This window comes from Ciconia boyciana, chromosome 1, assembly GCF_034638445.1.
Source record: "Ciconia boyciana chromosome 1, ASM3463844v1, whole genome shotgun sequence".
Taxonomy (NCBI): domain Eukaryota; kingdom Metazoa; phylum Chordata; class Aves; order Ciconiiformes; family Ciconiidae; genus Ciconia; species Ciconia boyciana.
In genome coordinates, this window is record NC_132934.1 from 37,557,196 (window position 1) to 37,580,375 (window position 23,180).

General features: G+C 41.8%; 1 protein-coding gene across 4 annotated transcripts in view; it reads left to right on the top strand.

Annotated features, from left to right (window-relative positions):
* The window catches only part of MON2 (MON2 homolog, regulator of endosome-to-Golgi trafficking), a 122,639-nt gene that overhangs the window by 87,823 nt on the left and 11,636 nt on the right, over nucleotides 1-23,180 (top strand). Inside the window, exon 36 of one of the 4 annotated variants that reach the window (XM_072862717.1) lies at nucleotides 14,241-14,273. The exons of the other annotated variants lie outside the window; for them this stretch is intronic. Coding sequence (XP_072718818.1) covers nucleotides 14,241-14,258 — 18 coding nt within the window. The 3' untranslated portion in view covers nucleotides 14,259-14,273. Of the gene's footprint in view, nucleotides 1-14,240; nucleotides 14,274-23,180 lie in introns of those variants that run through there. 4 annotated transcript variants of the gene reach the window in all.

Consider the following 23,180-nt stretch of genomic DNA (forward strand, 5'->3'; position numbering starts at 1 on the left):
GAGTCCCGGATCGAGAGCGGGAGATTCTCCCCCTCCCGGCATCCCCCCGGAGGAGCGTAACACCCTCCTGCGCAGTCCGGCGGGAATCGAAGGGAGAGCCGCAGCGGAGTGGCGCAGCGTCCGTCTGTGAATAGCGGCCTCCCGCCGTCCCGCGCCATCTTGAATACTAGCTGGGGGCAACGTTCCCCCTCCCTCTTCAAGATGGCGCCGGCCGGGTGAGTGACATGCCCAGTCACGTGGGCAGCGGATGAGCCCCTCTCTCCCCCCGCCTTAAATGATCTCTATGGTTCAGCCGGACACACAGGCGGCGGCAGCGGCGGCGAGGGACGGAGCCGCGGCGGGAGCGGGGCCGCGGCGCCCCCTTTGTCTGCGGCCTCGGCAAGGCGAGCGCTTCCCCCCTCCCCGACCCTCCGGGTTGCGTCCCGACGCCCTCGCCTGAGGGCTCAGCTCCCTCCTCCGCGCCGGGAGAGGCGGCGGGGGCTCCCCGTTGGGGCGGCGGTCCTTCCCCGGCCCCTTCGCCCCGGGCGGCGGCACGACGCGTCCGGGCGAGCGGGGCTGGGGCTGGAGCGCCCCGGCCCCTCGCCTCCGCCTCTCCGGGGAGCGTGCGGACCGGCCTGCCGGGGCCCGGCGGGCGGGGGCGGCGGGAGGTCAGCGGCGGGCGCTGCGGGCGGGCAGGGCGGGCTGCCGGCGGCGGCGGCGGCTGCCTTCCCGCCCCGCACCCCCTTCTCGGCGGGCTGCCCGCCGCCGGGGCCGGGGCTGGCGGGGCCGCGGGGCGGCTGTGCCGCAGGGAGGGGCGGCGCGGGCAGGTCCTGTGCCGCCGCGGTTCCTGCGGAGGGTGGACAAGGAGGGCGGCTGAAGCGGGCTGGGGCTGGTCGGTGTGTGTGTGGTGGGGGGGTGTCTGTCTGCTGTGTCTCCCCCCTCCCCCCGTTTCTCTCCTTTCTTCCCTCCCTCCCTCCTTCCCCTCCCCTCCCCATCTGTTATAGGCTTGCGGAACTGTGGCTGTTTGAAATTAAACGTGATCTTTACTGTACCAGCTGGGGTCTGTAATGTAGCTGATAAATGAAGCTCTTCCCGTCGGTTTCAGGTCATGCAAGGAAAAGGGCAAAGCTGGGGAGGGAGCTGGGCGGGGTTTCCCTTTGCTTTTCACAGTCAGGCGAGAGGAGTCTGGTTGATGTCTGCAGCAGATAAAGGAGAGAAGAGGATCATCAAAAGACCCCAGAGCCCTTTTATCTTTCTGCTGTTTTTCCCTCTAATTTCATTTATCGTTGCTGTGTTGTCTGTCTGCTTGTTTCCCCCCTTCAGAAGGGGTCGGGTGCACCAGGGCCCTGGCTGAGGTAGTAGTTTGTGCTGTTGGTCGGGTTGTGACATTGCCCGCTGTGGAGATAACTGCGCAAGCTACTGCCTTGCTAGTGCTGGTGATGATCAGCTGCAGATGAAGACAATGACAATGGGAATCCCCTTTGTTTTCCCGGGATTGCATGCTGCTGAGGTGGCAACAATTCCTTCTCCTACTTCTGCAGAAGGAGTCTAGCCTTGGCCACTGAGATGAGTAGTGGGGTTCGACCCCGTCAGTAGGATGCTGCTTCTTTCACAGAGCTGGATGAAAAACCATTAGTTTCACACTGTTTGGAGGGCACCTGAATTTGGGCTGAAGAGCAAGTGTCTGCATTTCTTCTCATGCTGAGACTTTATTATTCACATGGCACCCTTGAAAGAGGTGGATTTTCTATTTTGTGAAGACAGAGATCAATGACCAATTTGTATTTTCTGTGTTCTGAATATGCAAAACTTGTATGTGTGATATTAAGTGCTCTTGTTTGAATGGTAAAAAATCCTGAATGTTTATTTAACAAAAGCAAAAAATATGTAATTACCACTTTCCTTACATTGATAAGATAATCTTTTTACAGTATAGTTGACTAATTGTACTGCTTGGTGCTAACAATTTTTTAGGTGAACTTCTGAGATATTTTTCCTGTATATTTGGACTGACTTATTGTGAAAAGCAAACCCATGAATCTGCTACTGTGAATTAATTAAAATTGCTGGTATATTTGTAGTGATGGCTAAGGGTATCTTTTTGATATGAATTTTAGTGTGTTGATCACTTATTACAATGGCTTAAACTTGGAATATATTAAAACATTTACAATAAATGCGCATAACTGTCTCTTATGTTTTTAAAAATGAGAGTTAATTTTTCAGTCTTTATAACACCTAACTATGAAGAAGGTTGTGGTTAATCTCTTGAGTTCGTAGTGAAAGTTAAAGCTCTAGCTAAACACTTGAAAATAAGTTGGTGCCTTAATAGTGCTTCTGATTCACAGATCTAATGTATTTATAATATTGGGAAGAGTTGAGCAACTTACAGATACTTAACTTTGCCTCTTATGCGTTTAGAAGACATGCAAAGGTTGCTCTTGCACCTCTGCTGAATGTGAAGTGCTTTGCAGAACATAGGGAACATTGTACTTGCTGACAAGTTTAATCTGATGATATTTCATTTCTACTCTGTGCAGTGTGTTATTCTGTTAATTCAAGCTCTGTCGTAAACTAAACTTTTTAAAAGCTAGGTATTCTCGTGCTCACTAATAAACTAACATGTTAAGTGTTCTTACTAGTAGATTTTCTTTGAAGTAAAATAGCTGTCATAGTTGCTGACTATCCACAAATTTAAAACATACCCTGGCTTTTTTTCCCACCTAATTGGAAGGGGCAAAAAGGATATAACAGCTGCCTGCTTTTCACAATCTAACAAACAGCACATCTCAAACGGGGCCCCTTGAGGTTTGATCTGGAAGTTAGGGTGATATTTTTACCATCTACCTTTAGGTGTCTATTTTAGCTGGCTAATCTGCTAGTCCCTCTCTCTCCAGTGGAGGAGGCAGAGAGAGATTCCTGATGTAAATCATGCTTTCAAGTGCCTTAGCATTATTTGATCTGAATTATTGTTTCAAGGAGCTTGTCTCTGTATGTTGATTGTAAGGGAGGTGAAGGAGCTTCAGCTAAGCTAAGTGCCTGTAGGTGGGTGGTGTGAAATTGTCCTCTGTGTTGCTTTTCCTTCTTACACTCAGGGAAGTTGGTTAGAACTAGAACTTGGCTCCCTTTGTAGCTTTTTGGGTTTGAGGGAGAGAATCAATGGGAGAAGATGTGTTCAAGTATACTACCATTAAGCACTTAGTTGTTTATCTCCTGTGTAAAATATCTCCTTAAACTTTACTTGCCACCTGAGCAATCAGTTCTTTGTACTCTGGGTGGTCACTTCAGAGTTCAGGAAAATGTTAAGAGCCTGTCCTAAACTAAGACAGTGCTACTGAAATAATGCAGGTAGGGGGACTACTGGTGAGATGTTGTGTAATGCGTGAGGTGGTTTGTCCAGTGCCCACATAGGTCTCGGTTATGTATTGCTTGGTAGGTTTTAGGTGCGGACATGTGAATTATTTCCTTGAGGAGCTGCATTCAAGATGCTTAGCTTTGCTTTAGGGCTATCCATACATTTCTTAGTTCAGAACACTTCTCAGTCTTGCATTCAAAGTATAGAAGTTCGTCCAGACAAGTTCTATCCTTAGCATTGTCCTAGTCTCAGTCCTTACTGCTTAACTGTCCAACTTGCATAGCTGGCTTATATGAAGAAGGCTGCGGCATCATGCTTTGAGGCAAAAAAATTAATTCTTCAGTAGAATGAAGAGCCTTATCTTAGCACTGTTGTAAAAGTCAAAGCTGATATTTCTGAAAATACTGTGAAAACCTAAAATGGAAAGAGTAGCTGCTATCTTGCAATTTCAGTGATCCTTTATTGTGATTTGATGAATTAGTTTGGAAAGAAAAATTGCATCATGCCAATTAAAAAGCTGTACTGCTGGCACGTTATTGTCTATGGCATTGTCTCTTGCTGAAATTTTTTTCCCCTTTATTCTTCAGAGGTTTCACTCAGTCAAACTTCTTGTGTGAATTTGTTATAGAAACATTAAAATAGGCACATGGCTGAGTTGATGGAATTTCTGTGCAAAGTTATTTAGTTTATAGTATCCCTATTGTGTATTGTTTGCTGTGCTGGGTGAGAAAGTACTGCAAGAAATGTTCCTCTGTAGCTTTTCTGAGCACTTCTTTAGACTCATGGAATAATAAAAATGCATTGAGATTCACGGCATAGTCGATTAAGCTTTAGATGCTCTTATTCCCTGGTTTGATGTCTTTTTGCGCTATTGTCTTACCTATTTTGTGAAGAACAGTCACCAGCTGCTCACCCCTCCAGCTACTGTCTGTCAATGCTGCTTCTAAAGATACTGGCACACATCAACCTAAAATCTTAGATTCAAGATAGTTGCTTCCCTGCAGGGTGCAGTTGCCCTCTCTGTCACCAAGGAGAGTGCTGTGTTCCCATGCTAGCAAAATTGATATTTGAGAACTTGTCTTCACTGGGGGCTGGCTTGGTTCTACTTTAATAGATCCTGGGCCATGCACATAATGAGTGAGACCTCCCACTTACACTGGGAAGCAGCTTAAGACAGTAAGAGGAAATGCCAGTTTCTAGAGAGTTATGTCTATAAATACATAAGCACTTACTTAAAATACATCAATGCATTTAACAAGTTATATGTGTGTCTTCCCATTGGATGCTGTCTTTGTAAGAACGAGTACTAAATTAACATAAGGAAATGCTTACACTAGTAATTATAAATGAAAGCAAACTGCATTCTTTATATTTAAATTCGTTTATTTGCGTCTTCCACTGTCCTGTGCTTAAGTGTTACTCAATGAAATGATAAAAATTGGTTCTAGAACATTGCTTCTAAAGGAGGTTTTATATAATATATATATTCATGGTATACGCCTCTAGAGAGATTCTTTCTGTAGCAGAAATAGAAATGTCATTCAAAACATAAGTGTGAATGTTTGGGAAACTCTTAAATACCTAGATTTTCATTATATAGAATACCTTTAATATTAGTCTTCTAACATATATTTGGATCATAATTTATACAAATTTATAAATTTATTTTTGAGGAAGTACTCAACCATTTTAGCTGAGCTAGTTGAGGTTTTAGCTGAGAGTCTTTTAGCTTCTCAGCTGCATTAATGTACAGGCTTTGTGAATGTCTGGCAAAAAAGAATGCGTGTCCTGCCACTAAAAGCGTGAAAGGTGGGGAAAGACAAGAAACATAACAGAAAAAGTTACCTTTACTGGGGATTTAGTGGAATCACTGAAGTGAAAGGCTTGTATTTAATGGGAAGGGGCTAGAGTATGCCCTCGGGCACAGAAAGTGCTACATCACAGCGAAAAGAGCTGCTGTGTTTGGTCTGGGAAGAGAATCTGAAGACTGGAAGTAAACTTCTGTTTCTTCTCCCTGGCCAAGACTTTACCTGCAGAAAGGGCTCTCTTACCTGGCCTTCCAGTTTCTCTTCCCAAGTTTGCTTATTTCTGCTGCCTTTCCATTTTCTTTGCACTTAAAATTCTCACTCTTGCCCTATTAGTCTGTGTACCCTGCGTGCCTCTGCAAGCCAGGCAAAACTGCCCATAGCTTTGCAGTTAATAGCTTTTGAAGTTTGCCTGCCTGTTTTAGGTTTTTGGTGCAGGTTGCAATGGCTGCAACAAAGAACTGTCTTGGTGCAACAGATTACCTTTGTCCAGAATTTAGTGATGCCAGTGTGTCAGTACACAAATGGAAAAAGATCCAGTTTTGCACCATCTTTCTAAATGCTGTAAGTCTCTTGCTTCAGGCCAGCTAAGAAAATAGCATCTGTGATGTCTGGTTGTCAGATCTCTTCCTGGTCCCTGACCACCTTATTCCTTCTTTCCACCCTCTCCACAGTAACTTTTGAAGCCAAGAACTGTCTTCAGCCACTTGAAAGAAGGTTGAAATTTTAAAAGAAAATTATGTTCTTCTAACTTACATGAAAATATGTTTAAACATCTTGTTGCTAAAGTGGTGTGATATTTCCCAATTTTCCCTTTCACCTGAAGGCAACTCAGTATGCCTCATCCCATTCTGAAGGGTGCCTTTTCTCTCCCTCCATTTCATCCTTTGCAAGAAGCAAGGATTTTGCCTTGCGTGTGTCTTAAGTCTTGTCCCACAAAAAAATGAGACGAAGGAATTGGTATGAAAATGCTGGCATTGAATGAGGCAAGGTCATGCTTATCCCACCTTCTGTTTGAAGGTTTGTGAGTGTTGGAAGGGAAGAGGGGATAGTTTTGCTAACTTTTGAAGTACCACATCAGGAGGGACTGTTCAACTGATAGCTCAGTGACCTAGTGTTACCTGTGGTACATGTTCCTGGAAGGACATGTTACTTTGATGCCAAGACTTTTGACTGGAAAGGCAAGAGGATCCTTAGTATGCCACCTGCAAAGAAAAGCAAAGCAAAAAGTATGGTGACAGACTTCCAGCTGCTTTGAAATCTACCTTTTAATCTGGTTTCTGGTTTATCTGGTAAAAATCAGTGTGGTTTTTGTGTGTGTGGTTTTTGCTGAGGCCTTGTGTTTCAGGCTGAAGCTTAGTTTTCAGTCTAAAACGGATCTTGTTCACTCCCAGAGTTTCTACACCATGCTCTTAAAGGGGAAGTTGGTCCAGTTGAGGAACTTCCAGAAGGAAGCTTCTGGAAGATTAAATAAATCTAATAAATAGTACATTTTAATTATCATAAAAAGCTTTGGGTATGATACTGAATACATTTCAGTATTTGAAGTACGAAGTGGTGCCTTTTTTGTTAGGTAGGTGTAAGTGAAAGCTAGATCACTCTTATCCAATAAAATGATGTTTGAGATGAATTGTGTTTCTGTAGAGTACCATGGGATTCATCAGCTAGTAGTGATGTGTGCAGCTGCTACAGACATGTTCATCTCTTGTGTGGTGGCAAGTGTGGTGGTATGCCTAACAGAAATAACATAGGGGGGCCAAAAGTGAACTCAAAATGTGAGACATTTTTTTGAGAGCCTCTCTGGTGTTTCCACTCCTGATATTGGTGCATAGGACCTTCAGAACCTTCTGAAAAATGTATTGCTATGTCAGTGACCTATGTAATAGGTACTAATTCAGGTAAGAAAGCCACCACCTGGATCCATTTTTCCATTCCCTCTATGTTGACAGGACAGATCCCACTATCGTGTGTTTCCTTGAATGATTTTTAGATGTGTTGTAGCTGAACCCTGAATTATGCCAGGAGGAAGATGAGGCCAAGGAGATAGATGTTTAACGGCATGTGTTCTTTTTGTTCTCTCTCTTCCTAAATTGAGCATATGTATTAGAAGCTGAGGGAGATGTAGGGCCAAAGTACAGTCCTCTGTGAAACACTGTGTCTGTGCAGTAGATGCACAGGCTAAATGGTGCAGTCTGACTCTTGTTCGTGAAGCCCTGGGCTTCTTCCAGATTAACAGGTCACCTCTGTACTGCAAATCAGCAGCTATGCTTTACCGTATGAAACCTATTCCTAAATTTCTTGGCAATGCAGGCTGCTGAAGTGAGGAGGCTGTTCATCTATTGCATACCTAAGGGCTACACCAGCATGCATAATTTCTATAAGGGTCTTATATAAACTACAGCACTTCAGCATGTCCTGCGAAGTTGATTCACTGCTGTGTTCCATCTAGTTCTTTCTGCTTGCATCTAACAACGACTGCTTCAAGGCCATCTGTGTTACACAGGATGGAACAAGGATGTCTACAATGATCTGAGTGGAGTTTGGATCTTAGATTTTCTGTCATCCTAGTGTTCAAAAGCGTTCCTGTCTGGAAAGCTCCCTGCACCTCCTTACAGGTCTAGGTCAAACTGCAGCTTACCCCTCATCAAGCAGAGGTTTTGGCTTAGGTGAACAAGGGGGAAGTTGCCAGCAGATCCAGGACAACTGCATGAGTAGGCCTGTTTTCACAACTGTGGGTGAGAAGCTGTCACTTTCCCAACTGCATCAGTACACTTATTGTCAAGAGGGCAACTACCCTCTAAGCAGCCTTGCTGCATCCAATTCTGGTCACCTAGTGGACAATTACTTTAGAATGGGTAAATCTGATGTCTGAATCCATGTTACTGGGTGATTCATATCATGGTGATGCAAAAATTTAGCATTTGTTGGGGATTACAAACAGGATCTACTTTTCCATAGGATGTCTTCTCTGGAGTTCTCAGGCTAAGCAGAAAAAAAATCACTTCCTTACTGCCACTTACCTACCTGCCTTACCTCATTAGGGGCCAGTATCTATATATACAGTGGGCTGTACTGAATATGCCATATCTGTGCTTCCTGAGGTCTTTTTTTCCCAAGGTGATAACCCTAAGTGTTATCAGGATGTACGCATGCATTGTCACTGTCCATATCTTTCTTGTGCTGCTCTGTGTCATGTAACCCTATCTGATTTACACAGTGATTTCAGTCAGATGCTGAGATTTGGCAGCCTAGATATCTAGTGTGGCAGTGTAATAGTAATCCTTTGAGCTAGGCTCATTGCTGGTGCCATCAGTATCATGGTGGCCTTTCATGCTGCAAAACTTGAATATGGACCCAAGAAATGCTTCTGTCAGAAAGGATATGCAGTAGGTTACTTTTGTATAACCTCATGTAGGTTTGGCTAGAATGCCTAGGTGTAAAGTAGATCTGAAATGGTACATACAAACGTACAATGTGAGAGCTAGCACTACTATAAACATTAAATGTTTATAAGTGTGCCAGTCTGCCAGCCTGTTGTGGTTTAGCCCCAGTTGGCAATTAAGCACCACACAGCCGCTCGCTCACCCTCCCCCCCCCCCCGGTGGGATGGGGGAGAGAATCGGAAGAGCAAAAGTAAGAAAACTCGTGTGTTGAGATAAGAACAGTTTAATAATTGGAACAAAAATAATAATAAATTGTAATGAGAAGGAAAACAACAAGAGAGCGAGAGAGGAACAAAACCCAGGAAAAAACAAGTGATGCAACCGCTCACCACCTGCCAACTGACGCCCATCCAGTCCCTGAGCAGCGATTGCTACCCCTCGGCCAACTCCCCCCAGTTTCTATACTGAGCATGACCTCATATGGTATGGAATAGCCCTTTGGCCAGTTTGGGTCAACTATCTTGGCTGTGCCCCCTCCCGGCTTCTTGTGCACCTGGCAGAGCATGGGAAGCTGAAAAGTCCTTGACTAGTGTAAACATTACTTAGCAACAACTAAACATCAGTGTGTTAATATTATTCTCATACTAAAATAAAAAACACAGCACTATACCAGCTACTAGGAAGAAAATTAACTCTATCCCAGCCGAAACCAGGACACAGCCACACTACCATTATTTTCCAGGTCCCTCAGGTTTGTTCCGTTTCTCGTGACCTAGCTTTTCCACTACTCCCCAGCCTCATGAACATCTTTCTTCTTTCCAGCACCTGAAAGATTGCTTTCTAGTCATGTTAGTCCCTGATGTCGTACATGGTCTGTCATACATCCTGTACCCAGCTGCTGTCTTTGCTACTTTAGTACATGGTTATAGGCTAGAGGAGAAAGGAAAATAGGGAAGGATGGCAGAGGAAGCAAGTGCTTAAGTTTACCAATCCTTTTTTAATGGTTGAAAAGTAAAAGTGGTCTAATAAGGCAACAAAGTGCAAGGCTTAAAGAATGTAGATAAACAGTAGTGATACTAATCAAAACCCAACTAAAATGATCAGTGCAAGGCCTAGTGGGAGCAGAGGTCCTTAAATATTTATGCGATATGTTCTCCCCTCCCTTTGCCAGCCTTGTACTAGCTATGGCCCTGCTGTTGTAACAACATGATGGTGGAGTGTTTAGGGTATTGCATGGCTCCCAACAACCCCCAGCAGCCACCACATGAGCTGCAGCTAGCTGAAATTGAATCTGGAGGCACCACGCAAACAATTCAGGTGCCATTAGGATCTTCTGCTTCAGGAAGCCCTAATGCAGGTGGCTCAGCTGGTCACGATGATCATGTGTAAGCCTGGCCAGATGGCTGTGGTCAGCTCATGCCAAGGCTGGACTTGGCGTTTGCCCAGAAAATCCTTTATGGTAATTCTGAGGTCTTTGTGGTACCCTCCGCAGCCTCCTATTGACATGGGTGGCAGGAGGGGTTGCAGGCAGCTGTGGAGCAGCAGGGCCCACCTTCAGAAGAATCAACAGAGGCAGAGTGAACCACTGGAACTGAGCCATGCATGGGGCTGTTTTCCCAGGGCCTGTCTACTCTGGTACGCATATCCCAAGGCCAAAATTTGCAATTCTGTATATGGATGCCAGTATTGTTCAATCCAGTTATCAATGCTCAAGAAAGCGAAATACCATCCATAATGATAGCTGCAGATGCCACAGTGATTGATAGGACGGTACATGTGGAGCATTTACTGTTAGAAAGCAATCCAAAATGTTTCATTAGTCACAGTCCAACATATTTAATACTGTCAATCATGAAGTACCATATCTAGTAGCAAAAAAGTAGGCTACATCCGCAGGATGTGTTGTATAGAGACCTAAAAGTAGTTTGAGGTAACAGATGGCAACTCTTGGTCTGTTATATAAAATTATTTGTAAACGTCAGGGAAAAAAATAAAAATAGAATTAATTCAGTCAAAAATTCCTGCTGGTTTAAAGAACATATTGAGATTGTATCTGATGGATAATAGGAATGTTTGACAGGAAGACAATTGCAGTGGACCCAGTGTTTTGAAAATTAAGCCTAGATGGTAGAAGAGGAGGGCTTCCCCTCTCTTCATCTCCTTTGGAATTCATTGTCTGAGTAAAAAGATGTGCAGCTTTTACCTGCAATGTCAACACCAGTATGGGTCACCACACTCGCAGACTTCTGGGTTCAGTCATGATGCATTGAAATCACAAAGTCCTCAGACTAAGCCAAGGCAGCAAGGACTGAGGTGATCTTATCCCTTTTACTGACTCTGCTCTAGTCCCAATTATCACCCGAAATACCGAGACTTGATTGCCCCTTTGTGCTTCAGTTTCTCCCTCTTTCTTTTCTAGTCGTTCTGATTTTTGCCTTTATGCTAATCAAGTCTTGTTTAAAAAGCTTGTCTTCTGCAACCTTGTGACCAGCTAAAAAGCAGTGTCTTTAATGTGATAATAGTTTTGGCAGAGCTTGAAGTGACTGAAAGATGACACTTATCTTTTCATTAGCAATGGCTGGTATGGAAGAACCTAGCGAGACCAAATGACATTTTCTTATTTGTTTAGCATTTAGGTTTTTTCTCCCTTTCTCGCTTGTTATGTTTGTACCTCCCTTTCAGCTTCATGACATGAATCTCTAGGCTATTTCAATTTGTTTTCCCATCCCTAAAAACACTGTTAACACTATTATCAACATTTTGGTTTGTCAAGACTGTCAAAACAGGAGTGGGGTTTTTATTCTATATTTTGTATATCTAAAATGATGGGAAAGGGATACAATTGAAGATTTAGGTTACCCTTGAAATTATTTAACTGGGTGGGATTTGCTACTGCCTCCCCCACATTCTTTTTAAAGGGCTTGTACATTTCTAGTATGGTTGTCTGTGATAGAATTAAGCAGGATGAGATTGCTTGGCTCATAACCCTGACATTTAATACGGTACAAGACAGCATCATGTTAACCACTTTGTACTGATTTTGGCAGTAGACATGGACCAAGGTGGTCACACAGGGACTACATCTCATTAAGCAAAGATTTAGAAAAGGGCCGTTGCCACTGTAGTGATCTTGAAGTAGACTTCTGGTACAGTGCTTCAGTATACAGAAAGCAAGCTATTAAGCTGAACAAAGTGATCTTCCCTTCATATAGCACTTGATTATTGTATACTGATGAACTGGTCATCTTAATTCAGAAACAAAATGGGACTATTGGAGAGAATTCAAAGAATGAAGTGGTTGGGGAAAAGGTCTCAAAATGCAAGCCATATATGTATTCAGCAGATCAAAAAAAAGGATGCAAGGTAACATAGCACTTGCATATGGCAAAGTAAAGTGATTGTGGGGAGCTTTTAATAATACATAGAGGGACAGAAGATGCAGTTGTATCTTATGCCATTAACTTCTACGGTTTGAGTGCTAGCAGTAATTAAATGTTTGAACAATTGATGAGGAAAAGTGGTAGAATTGAAACATGCTATAGGTCTTACAACTGTCTCTTTAAACAACACACACTGATCCATGTTTGATGTTTGACATTTGAAAAAATTGTATGGCTGTTGTATAGAGCAAGTGATGACGGTGGTACTGCTAGGCCAGAACGGTACCTGGGAATGTCTGTCTTCAGCATCAAACTCCACGTCTACTCAATGGCTAAGCTTTTGCAATGATTTCAAAGCAGGATTCAAAGCCAGGTCATCAAAACAGTCAGCCCTTTTTACTTGGTGCTGTGGGCCCTGGACCTCTCTTTCTTAGGAGTCAGTAATTCTGCAATCCTTACTGTACTTAAATTCCTCAGCTCCATTGAGTCCAAAAGGACAATGACCATGGTAATGGTCCTTCTCTTTCTGTAGTGCAAAAATCTGCAGAATGCCTATGACTATTAGTTGAAAATTCAAAGTCAGCATTTTCCTTCCTCTTCTCCTCCCGAGGTCAAGAAAAATAAAATCATTAACAACGCACTGTTTGCAGTATTGTACACCACTGTTGTCTCTGTGAAATACAGTTATTGCCTGCCTGTCACAAGTGTTTCCTTGGCTTCATATCCTGCTGCCTTCACTGTTCTGAGAAATCACGTGAAGCTGATGTTCCTGGTTCTGGTTCACAAGGCACATGTCCACCTCTAGCTTAGGGTCATTCTTTTGGCCTTTGGAATGAGTCACTTCCTTCTGTGACCATTGTGAGTAATCTTTAGTGTCATCCTTTCTGCTGAATGTAGCTCTCCTGATGGTCATCTTAACATATCTGACAGATATGTTCATCATGGAATGTGCCCAGAGCTGTCCAACCACCAAACCCACTTCTGGGTCCTGTCTTCCTTCGCTCCATCTGGGCAGCCTTCTGCCCTCCTACTGGCAAGAGCACCCAGCCATAGCTTTGTCTGCAGATGCCTGGGGTGCTTTGGTCTCCTTTCCTTCTAGCTGTAGCAACGTCTGCCCATCCTAACCTGTGCAGAGACAGGTATTTTCTTCCTTGAGCAGCTACTGAACTCATTTTCCTCTGCCTGTCACCAAAAGCCAGGCTTGGCCTATACTAATAGGGCGGTAGTGGGTGAAACCCACTACCCCCCATGCTTGGCCTGTTGCTGCAAACTTACCCAAAAGGTTAGACAACTACTGCTGTAGTGGCCGGGAAGGATGAGGAGCAGTGGCTGTTGCTGAAAGGCACCCCTCCTGTGCATTTTTACACAAAAACCCCTGCAGCTCTTTTTGCCTGGCTTTGTATGTTGGAATGTGAACAGACTCAGGAGGTGCTATGCTGCCACCTTAAAGGAAAAGGGCTACTCAGAAAAACTCTGCAAGCCACAGTCTTTGCACCACTAATTGGACAGTAGGTCAGGTGGGTTTTTTCGTTGGGTTTTTTTGTTGTTTTTTTTTAAGCAGTCAGTGGCAAATACCTAGTGTAAATACTTGGTGGTGTTATAATTTGAAAACGCTTATTTCTTATAAATGGAGAGTTTGTATGCTATAAGAAAAACTTGCTAGCCTGACAGTGGGACTGCTTTGGCAAGTGGGTTGGTTACAATCATTTTAGTGTTATGGCATGGCTGTCACAGAACACTAAGAAAGCTTCCTTTGCTTTCACTGAAGCTTAGCTTCCTTTGCTATCATCATTGGCATTGGGTGTGGATAGCACATTGCTTCTCTTTGGGGGCTTACTCAAGTACTGCTACTGCAAAGGTTTTGTTTAATTTTTAAACTTTGGTTTGAAAAACAACAACAAAACCAAGATCTCTGCACCAGGAAAGTAGTCTTCTCAAACGCATTTTTTTTTTGTTCTCATCTTAATTCCAGCAGGTTTTGTTTTCCAAATTACTGAAAGTGTTAGAAACATTCTTCATTCAGCAGTGTATATTCCATGTAAGTCTTTTTTGGCTATAGAAGGCAACTGGGGAATTGTTGGATCCACTGCTGGTATGGTCAGTATCCCTTTGAAGTATTGCAGATAGTATGCTCCATTTACAGAAGCATCTGAGCTGCTGCTACAGCAAGAAACCATCACTTAACGTGGGCCATCAGATCAGTCTACATTATGGTCTGCTCACCAAAAAAAAAAAATAAATCAGAAAGGCTGTGATAAAAGCTAATTTCCTTAGATTCCTCATTCTTTTTTACATGGATGATATATTTATTTTTAAGCATCTGTGTTTGTGCCAACAGATTTTTCTCTTAAGCTAGTGCTGAGAAATTGCTCTTCCTCTCCAAGGACACTCCTCTGTGGTCTACTGCAGCATAACCAGCTAAACTTAATCTCTACCTTGTTCAACACTTGAAAGGAGCCATTTACAGAATTTTTCAGGAAAGAAGGACTGAGATTTTTCAGCTGCCCCAAGTGAACTTGGGGAACCAGTGAGAGAACTAGGACCCAAACACAATGGTACACAGATGAGTCTGATGGTTTGGAAGAAGTAGTCTGAAGCTATGCCAAAAATGATTAACCTTTTCTATTGAACCTGTAAGTACTTGTTTGAGGAGTCTGCAGCTATCTGCCACGGTATTGTCACCTAAACCACAAACTGGTGCAATGGCTGTATTGTTAGGTGGTACTCTAAAACAATCCTGATATTGAACCTGACCCAGAACATGGTTTCCTGTTTGTAGTTCAGGTGCATTGCTGTGTAATACAAGTTGTTTAGCTGCCTTTGTATTTCTAGGGTAAGTGCCTGTAAAGCTCTACTTGTCTTAAAACCTACAGGAAAAAAGATAAAGGAGCAAACAAACTCACTGTTTCACTGTTATACCTGAGGTTATCAGAAATGCCTGTGCTTGGTAACTACAAAAACAAATAAAAGAAGGAACTGCTTGAAAAGCAACACGTGTTGTTATATCTTCTCCCCGTCTCACCTCCCTTTTTTTATCCAATATAACCTGAATTTGACAGTCTGCAGGATGGGTTGTAAATCATTGCATCTATGTTGATATTTGCACATGATGGACTTGATAGTGAATGAATACCGCTTCATGTAAGAACATGCTACTTTATATCAAAAAGTATATGAATAAGCAAGTCTTTAATAAGCAATAATTCCACTTCTTTAGTTTCCATTTTTGTTGTTTTTTTTTTCTTTTTGTATTTACAAAGTAACTTCCATTCTCCTTCAAGAGATTATGCAGTTTGAAAAAAGGACAGATCTTTACATACATGTGGAAAATAATTTTCTTACAATGAATGCATCTATTCAGGCACTTTTTCACAACTTTGCCTGATGGATCTTATTTTCCATTTTTTTAAAAATTATTTTTTTGACCATTCCCATGTGACCATTTTCATTAGCTTTTTCCAAAAATGCACTGTACTAGAGAGAATCCTAGGTCTGTGACTGAAATCAGACCAGTTTCAAACATAAACTAATGACCTCATTTGTCTTGCATAAAATACATGGTTTTTATTTTTGTTGGAACAGTATTACCTTACTAAGTAATGAATGTAAAATAGATCTCCTGATTCAATGTTCCTATAACTTAACCCCTTCCTCATTTTCTGAATTCGGTTACTTCTTCCTATCAGGACTACTTCACATCCCTCATGATGCTTTTGTTTATTTAAGGTGAGTTCTTTATTTATCAACATGATATTGAATTCATAGTGACTAGACTTTTGCTCTTTTCCATTTCAAATAATGCTGGAAAGAATCTTATTTTGCCTACACCAGCCCATGATTGTTAATGAATACATAGAGAAGTGTGTTGCAGGAATGAATTCTAGTAGAACACATTTCTAAATCTTCTTGCAGTTAATACTAACACCAGTGCATTTCTTCTCTCCATTTGGCTTATTTCCCCATCAAAGAAAGCAGGTTTAGTTGTTGCACTTGAGTTCTGATGGTCAAGTTGACTACTACTTAATTATTGTCCTACTGGTGCTTGAAATTCTGGCAGTAAGATTAGTATTTCATGAGAAATACTGAACTGTAAGCCTTTATACATGCATTTTGAAATAGTTTATGTACTTGCCATTTCTCAAAGCTCTCTCACCTCACCTAACATGATTATGTAGAAATAATGGTGGATAATTCCAGTTGAATATTGCTATTTCCTTTACTTCTTTATAAGCACAGATCTCTTCTAAGAGAAATTCTAGCTACAGCTTGTGACAACAACATAAGTTTAGGTGGATTCTTGAAGACAACAGCAAGATGGGAGTGAAGGAGAAGATTAGATGGGTGACTTTTTGTAAGTATTTACCAAAAGAGAACACTTGGGGAAAAAAAGGCAAGCAAATAGTGGAAGTGACCTTTTGAATAACTGATGCACAATTCAAATTGACAAGACTGGCTAGTGAAGGAAAAATAAAGTTGCAGAATAAGTTTCCTTTACTGAAGGAGAGAAAAGAGAGAAAGAAAGAAGAAAACAGAGTAGCAGATGAGTAGAGGAGAGAAGGCAGGATCAGCAGAAAAGAGGAAAAAAAAGTTATGATAGTGTCTGGTGCCCAAGGAACAGTGAACATGATAAAGGGACTGTGAAAGAGAACAGATGACAGAATGGTCTGCAGACAGAAGAAAGAAAAGATGGGGAATCTAAGGAAGAGGCAATTAGCATCAGAAAGAGGACAAGTATGTAACAGGTACTCCCTTCTGAAGAAAAATGGGTAGGCTGTCATGAGAATGGATCCAGAAGTATGTTTGCTAAGAAAAAAATTATGGATTTGGATCTGAAAACTATAACGATCCGGCGAACAGAAGTGTACAGATTTCCTAGAAACTTCAGTGGAATTTTCCCATTTCCTGAAAAAGGAAGGGCAAAGGTGTGATGATCAACCGATGACTCAAGAGTTCGTGCTAAGATTGATGGATTACTCAGCACAGTACAGAAAAAAAAAAATTTTAATGGGTATGCTAGTGTTATGGATACTTTCTGTGATTCAATTTAGACCCATGCAGGGGGCAATTAAGTTGATATAGAGCTATATTTACATACAATCCATGCCTACATAAACAGAAAGAGGGAGGAAGGGCATAGGATATGAAGGCTCATCACAGAACATGGCATGGAGATAGACAGACATAGTGCTGTTAGAGCAATAGTCATCCTAGACAGACTTTTGAGACCAGGAAAAAAAAAAAAAGACTAGTTTTAAGAAAGCATTTTGTAAACTTATGAGAAGGCTTATGCGAGGCAGTTGCAAAACCAGCCAGGAATAAAATCTGGGTTTCCAAGAGCCCCCTCCTATGGTATGCTCTTAAGTGTTTATCTAGATGGTCTCTAACTGTTTCTCTTGATCCTGTCTTATGACAACTTCTTGTTGTTAACCATCATTCTGTAGTGTCATGCAGCTGTTACGCACTTAACATTGCAGCCAAATAGTTTTTAAGCATTTCAGCCTTCCCCATGTCTTGAAACAGGAAGGTAAAGCAAATCCATAATCACATGCTCTTTTGTTGTTCTTTCTTTCTCAAAAGCTTGTTCTGCTTTATAAGGTAATTTCACTTGCTTTTTTTACCAATTACTTTGCTATGGCTGAACACTTTTAACCTAACTTTCTAAGAAAACAAGGTTTATGTGATTGTGCATCTGCTAATCTTTTCTTACGAACCTTGAATCCATTGGCCTATTTTATCCAGATTTGACCAACAGGAAGAAAAATCAGAAATATTAAGTCTCTGAAAAAATTATGCCTTTATCTAGACAGCTAGATGAAGAAGAGAGCCTGCTAGTGGAAAGGCTGTAAAAGCTCACTCTTATCAGTTACCTTAAAATCCACATAAGTCATCCTATAGACACGAATCCAGAGGAAACCAGGCTTGACCGGTTCAGCTCCTCAGATCCTTCAAAATTCCCAGCCCCTGCCATGTGGCAGTACCAGGTGGTGACATTCATAGGACTTTAGCCTAGGAGAACTGGTGTTCTCAAGACATGGCTGAGAAACCTCAGCTGACAGCCAGATGCCTGACTTAACTATTACTGTAATGCTAGTGTAGATATGGTGCACTGGTGGGACATTTAATGAAAATGCCTAGCATAAATGAAGTCTTTGTGATTGTGCTTTTGACTGTCTGTTACCTTCTTCAGCTGTTCTATGGTTTCTGTCCCTGTTGTCCCCCCGATTCTGGTGGTTTTGCATCTTCCAGTTTCAGAAATGTTGCTACTATAACAATACTCTTTTTTAAATGTTCTTCTATTTCCTGGGAAATCCTGGTTTCACTGCTCTGTAGTTTCCAGTTTTAATTAGTCTGATGGGGGAGAAAACATGATAAAGACACAAAAAGCAATGTAAGAAAAACATAGGAAACTCAAGAGCTTTGCTAACCTAATGGGTTACATGCATGAATCATTCTTGGTCCCAGTTTTAAAGGACTACTGCTCATCCCCACCTAAGAAAGTATCTACAGAAAGCATGCTAAAAACTAGCATAGGGTTTCTCAGCAATAGTCAATGATCAACATATATCCAAACAGTCTCTGTTCAAAAACAAAAATTCTGCCATTAGTAGAGAAGAGAACATGGTGAGAACAAGAATTTCATGGTGGTTCTTTCATGAAGTGCAATTTTTAAGAACAGAGGGTAATTATGTTGAAGTTACAACTTTGGGAATTTTATTCTTCTGAGCAATTTCTTGAAAACCTGTGTGTCTACCTTTGTCTGTCAATGCAGATGACGGAAGGTGACCTACTGCTAGCCACAAGAAATGACTGTGAATGCAATGTTGGGAGGAATAATGACATTACAGATTAAGCATGTTTCCATTAAAGACTGAAATTTAAGTTAAATAGCTCTGACTATATTTACCACTGATGATAATGAGCAATTAGTTCCTTTACATAGGAAGGAGACTGAAAATCATTGTATCAAAAATAATGTGGCCAGCAGGACTACGGAAGTGATCGTGCCCCTGTACTCGGCACTGGTGAGGCCGCACCTCGAATACTGTGTTCAGTTTTGGGCCCCTCACTACAAGAGAGACATTGAGGTGCTGGAGCGTGTCCAGAGAAGGGCATCGAAGCTGGTGAAGGGTCTGGAGCACAAGTCTGATGAGGAGCGGGTGAGGGAACTGGGGTTGTTTAGCCTGGAGAAAAGGAGGCTGAGGGGAGACCTTATCGCTCTCTCCAACTACCTGAAAGGAGGTTGTAGAGAGGTGGGGGTCGGTCTCTTCTCCCAAGTAACAAGTGATAGGATGAGAGGAAATGGCCTCAAGTTGCGCCAGGGGAGGTTTAGACTGGATATTAGGAAATTTTACTTCACTGAAAGGGTTATCAAGCATTGGAACAGGCTGCCCAGTGAAGTGGTTGAGTCGCCATCCCTGGAGGTATTTAAAAGACCTGTAGCTGAGGTGCTTAGGGACATGGTGTAGTGGTGGACTTGGTAGTGTTAGGTTTACAGTTGGACATGATGATCTTAAAGGTCTTTTCCAACCTATACGATTTGGTGATTCTGTGATTCTGTGAAAGCAGGAAATACAGTATTCAGCATTTTTCTGTTACACGAACGCATTCCGTGTAAACAATCTATTTCCTTCTTCCCATCTAAAAGACTGCTTTTATGCATAACTCACACATATATTCTGCAACACTTTTCTACCTGTAGGTAATAGCTATAATCCAGCGGATAGTACTTTGCATATGAGGTGGAGTCATCCTAAAGATAAACAAGAGTGATTATACATCTTTGATCTCACAAACCCTCATTTTGTTTGCTAATCACCAGCCAGTTGTGTACTGCTTTTCGTCTGGTGCAACATCATGCGTTTGCACCCTAGCAACTGATGATTTACTTATAAACGCTCTCTCCAGCAAAACTCCCAGTGACCCCTCCTCTCATATATCTATTGATGGCATTAGTCAATGTTGAACAAAATTGCCAGTGACTTTGTGACGCATTCCATGGAAGCCAAATTGAGGTTTGCAAATGACTTTCCTTATTGCGGTCCTGCAGCTTCAAGACTCTACCTAGAGGCCTTCTCTTACCTCTGTATTTATAAGAAATATGCTGTACACCTAACCAATAATTAAATTAACATCTTTTTTATGAGGGCCAAATCAGGCTGGGTACGTTATTGGAAATGATCCTTTCTCCAGCAGATCTCAAGTAATGTTAAATCTTCTGCACAGGTAAACAAACAAAAAACCCCCCCTGTCTTAATTCAGTTCCATAAGCTTCATTCTAGCGATTTTCCTAGTGTTGAAGTGAATATGAGCACAGCCTTCATTACAGCTACCGGAGTTAGCTTTAGGGCTTTGTACGCAGAGCAGTGTATCTCTGACCTGCCGTAACAGGCAGATTTGCTTTGAGTGTGTGTGGTTCCTCTCCTGCCGGTCCTCTGTCCCCCACAGTGGTGGCTGGTCTCCCGTGGTGGCATTTGCCTGTGCCTCTGCCTGTGCCAGCGTGGTGCTGGGTGGGCTCGTGCCACGGCTCGTGTTCCCGCAGTGGTGGGTGTCCCTGAGCGCACACTCAGCTTTCGTAGGCACTGACCTCACTCCAAACGCTTCCTCGTGCCTGTAGTCCTTGCCACATCAGTGAACGCAGTACTTCTAGCTTGCGATTTTAACTCTCACATGGATTTTATGAGTTTCTGTGGACATAATGCTTTGCTGTAAGACGTGTAGCATTTTGACTAGAGGGTTGAGGAGAGGTGCTCATGTAGCCTGTTCTATTTATGCTGTCCACTCGGGCAGAACTGGGCTTTTCCTGGTCACACCACATAATTTGAGTCCAGCAAACCCCCGAGCAGTGTCCTTTCTTAAGCTATGGGTATATTTAAGAGACTTGCAACACTAGTTTTTATTGTGTTTTGTATGCAACTATCTAAAAGTGGCTTTAATCGCAGCCTTGGATAGTTGATGATTTCCTTCTAGTGTTTTTCAAGAGAAGTCTGCTTCTGGTCTTTGTTGTTGGGAGCAGGCACACCATAAGCAGGAGTGGGAGGGTTGTGGGTTGATCCAGAGCTAGGAAGGTCAAGCAGCATCAGAGGAAGGGGCTGTCTCCTTGTTTTAATGGTAAACACATTGGCACTTCAGCATATTTGTCTGCAGATTGCTCTTGCAGTAATTAAAGACACCTCTTCATGCAAATGGTTCTTAGAAGTTCAAAGAAAAGGAGGAGGAGGATGTGTAAAAGATCACCTCATTGGGCTCATCAGTTATTAGAATTTTTTTCCAAGTTTTGGTCATCTCAAATGGTCTCTCTGACTCTTGCTAAAGTAAGAATATTTTCGTGAACATAGTAACTGAAGCTTTTGTTCTTTTTTTAAAAAAAATAGAAGCCAAATGTGATTCTGTATATTCTACTCTTGAACTGCTGGTGCTTCAGCAGTAAACAAGTCACATCATAGTTTAGACCCTGAGATGCCAATTAAACCATCGTTAGGAATATTAAACAAGGGAACACTGAGATGAACAGTATTCCAGGATGTCATGTGGAATATAGACCCTAAAAGAGAATGTCTTTTAGGTGGTTGTTTCTGTGATGATAAATGAAAAATAGTTGTACTTTTAAAGTAATCTGTAAGACTCATTTACATCTACGTGTGCCATAGTGTCAAGTGTTAGAATGAAGTCAGTGGTAAATTAAGGGATCAAAAAAAAAAGGTGATCCATTTGCTAAAAAGCAGTCATTCCTTTAGAAGTGTTCGTGACGTCTATGCTGTTGAGGATGCTTATTTGTAATTTTCCAGAATTAGATCTGAACCCATCCAGAATGGGCTTTAAGTGGGAAGAAATATCTACCGTTATTTTGGGAGCAACAAAGATTTGTTGATATGCAGGACAGTACTTGGAAGAAGCAGCTTTATTTTATTTATTTAGGAGACTCTTGTCATGGGTAAAAACAGTTTGTGGAAACATTTTAGTGTGCTACTCACATTATTGATTTTTTTCCCATAAATTTGAATTTAAACAAAGTAATACTGCACATAATTTATCAGATTCTCGTCATGTCTCTATAGTGTGCTATAGAGAACACTATGGTGCTATGATGGCAAGAAGATGCACAGGCTGACATACAGCTTTCCATATTCTTCAGGCCTATAATGTGGGCTTCAGCTTTGTTTCATTTGTATGGGGTTTTGGGGTTGTTTTTATAGTTACCATTGGCTCCCCAAACCTTTTAATGAGATAGGTAGCTGTTTATGCATTATTTTTCAATCTCTTGACAACGTATATGAGATTTTGTAGGGGCTTTTCTACATATTTCATAATTTATTCTATTGTCTTATGTTGTCTTTTCACTTTTTAAAATAACTGTTACTACTTCATATTTTGGAAGGCTGAAATATTGTTTTCTGCTTTTTCCCTCTGTTGTATAGAGATTAAGTGGACTACCTTAGTTTCAGGTCAGATAGCATTTCATCAGGATAGTGAAATGACTGTAAGCATTCATCCCCTGTGGATGAAATCCTAGCCTGCAGCATTTCTGTCTCCCACCTTGAAAAGTGGCAAGACAATTACTGAGATCCTTGTAGATGGGCTTTAAAGCTGGGCATAATCCAGCAGTGAATGAAATGCAGAACCATCCAAATCAGTGACATTTAACCCAACCACACGTCAGTCCAAGTGGCAAGATAAATTGGTACTCAACCGTTTCCAGCCCATTTTCCTGGTTAGTACTCTGAAATACAGGAAACAGTTTTGGCACCTCCTATGTGATTTTTGTACACGGGCACACGCTTGTGCAAACACATTATATTCTGTATTCAAATTTTCTGTTGTAGGTAAACTGTTAAAGCATCTGTATTTGATTTCACGCTCCTCTTGAAACCAGTTGTTCTTTCTGGAGAGAGCACTCGCCTTTCCCTTTGCTTTTCATCCTTTCTTCTCGTATTTGTGTGATGAAATTGCATCACTCAATTGTGACATTTCAGTAGTGGATGCTACGCTTATTTCAACCAAAAGCATATTCTTCTGAAACAAAACCTTGATATATTTACTTGTCAACAGATATGCTCTATAACTTCCATAAAGAGGACTGAATGATAAAAATGGTAAAATATGTGAAGCGTTTAGGTGTTTCTGAAATCTACCCTTAAAAAGAGCAAGAGCCAGCAATCCCTTGTGCCAACCTCTTTTATCTCTTCCAAAGCTATTTCTCATTTACTGTAATGCTTAACAATTGTATTTCACAGTGTGCTTTAGATTCCCAACAACAGGAAAAAAAAAAATTACTTAAGAA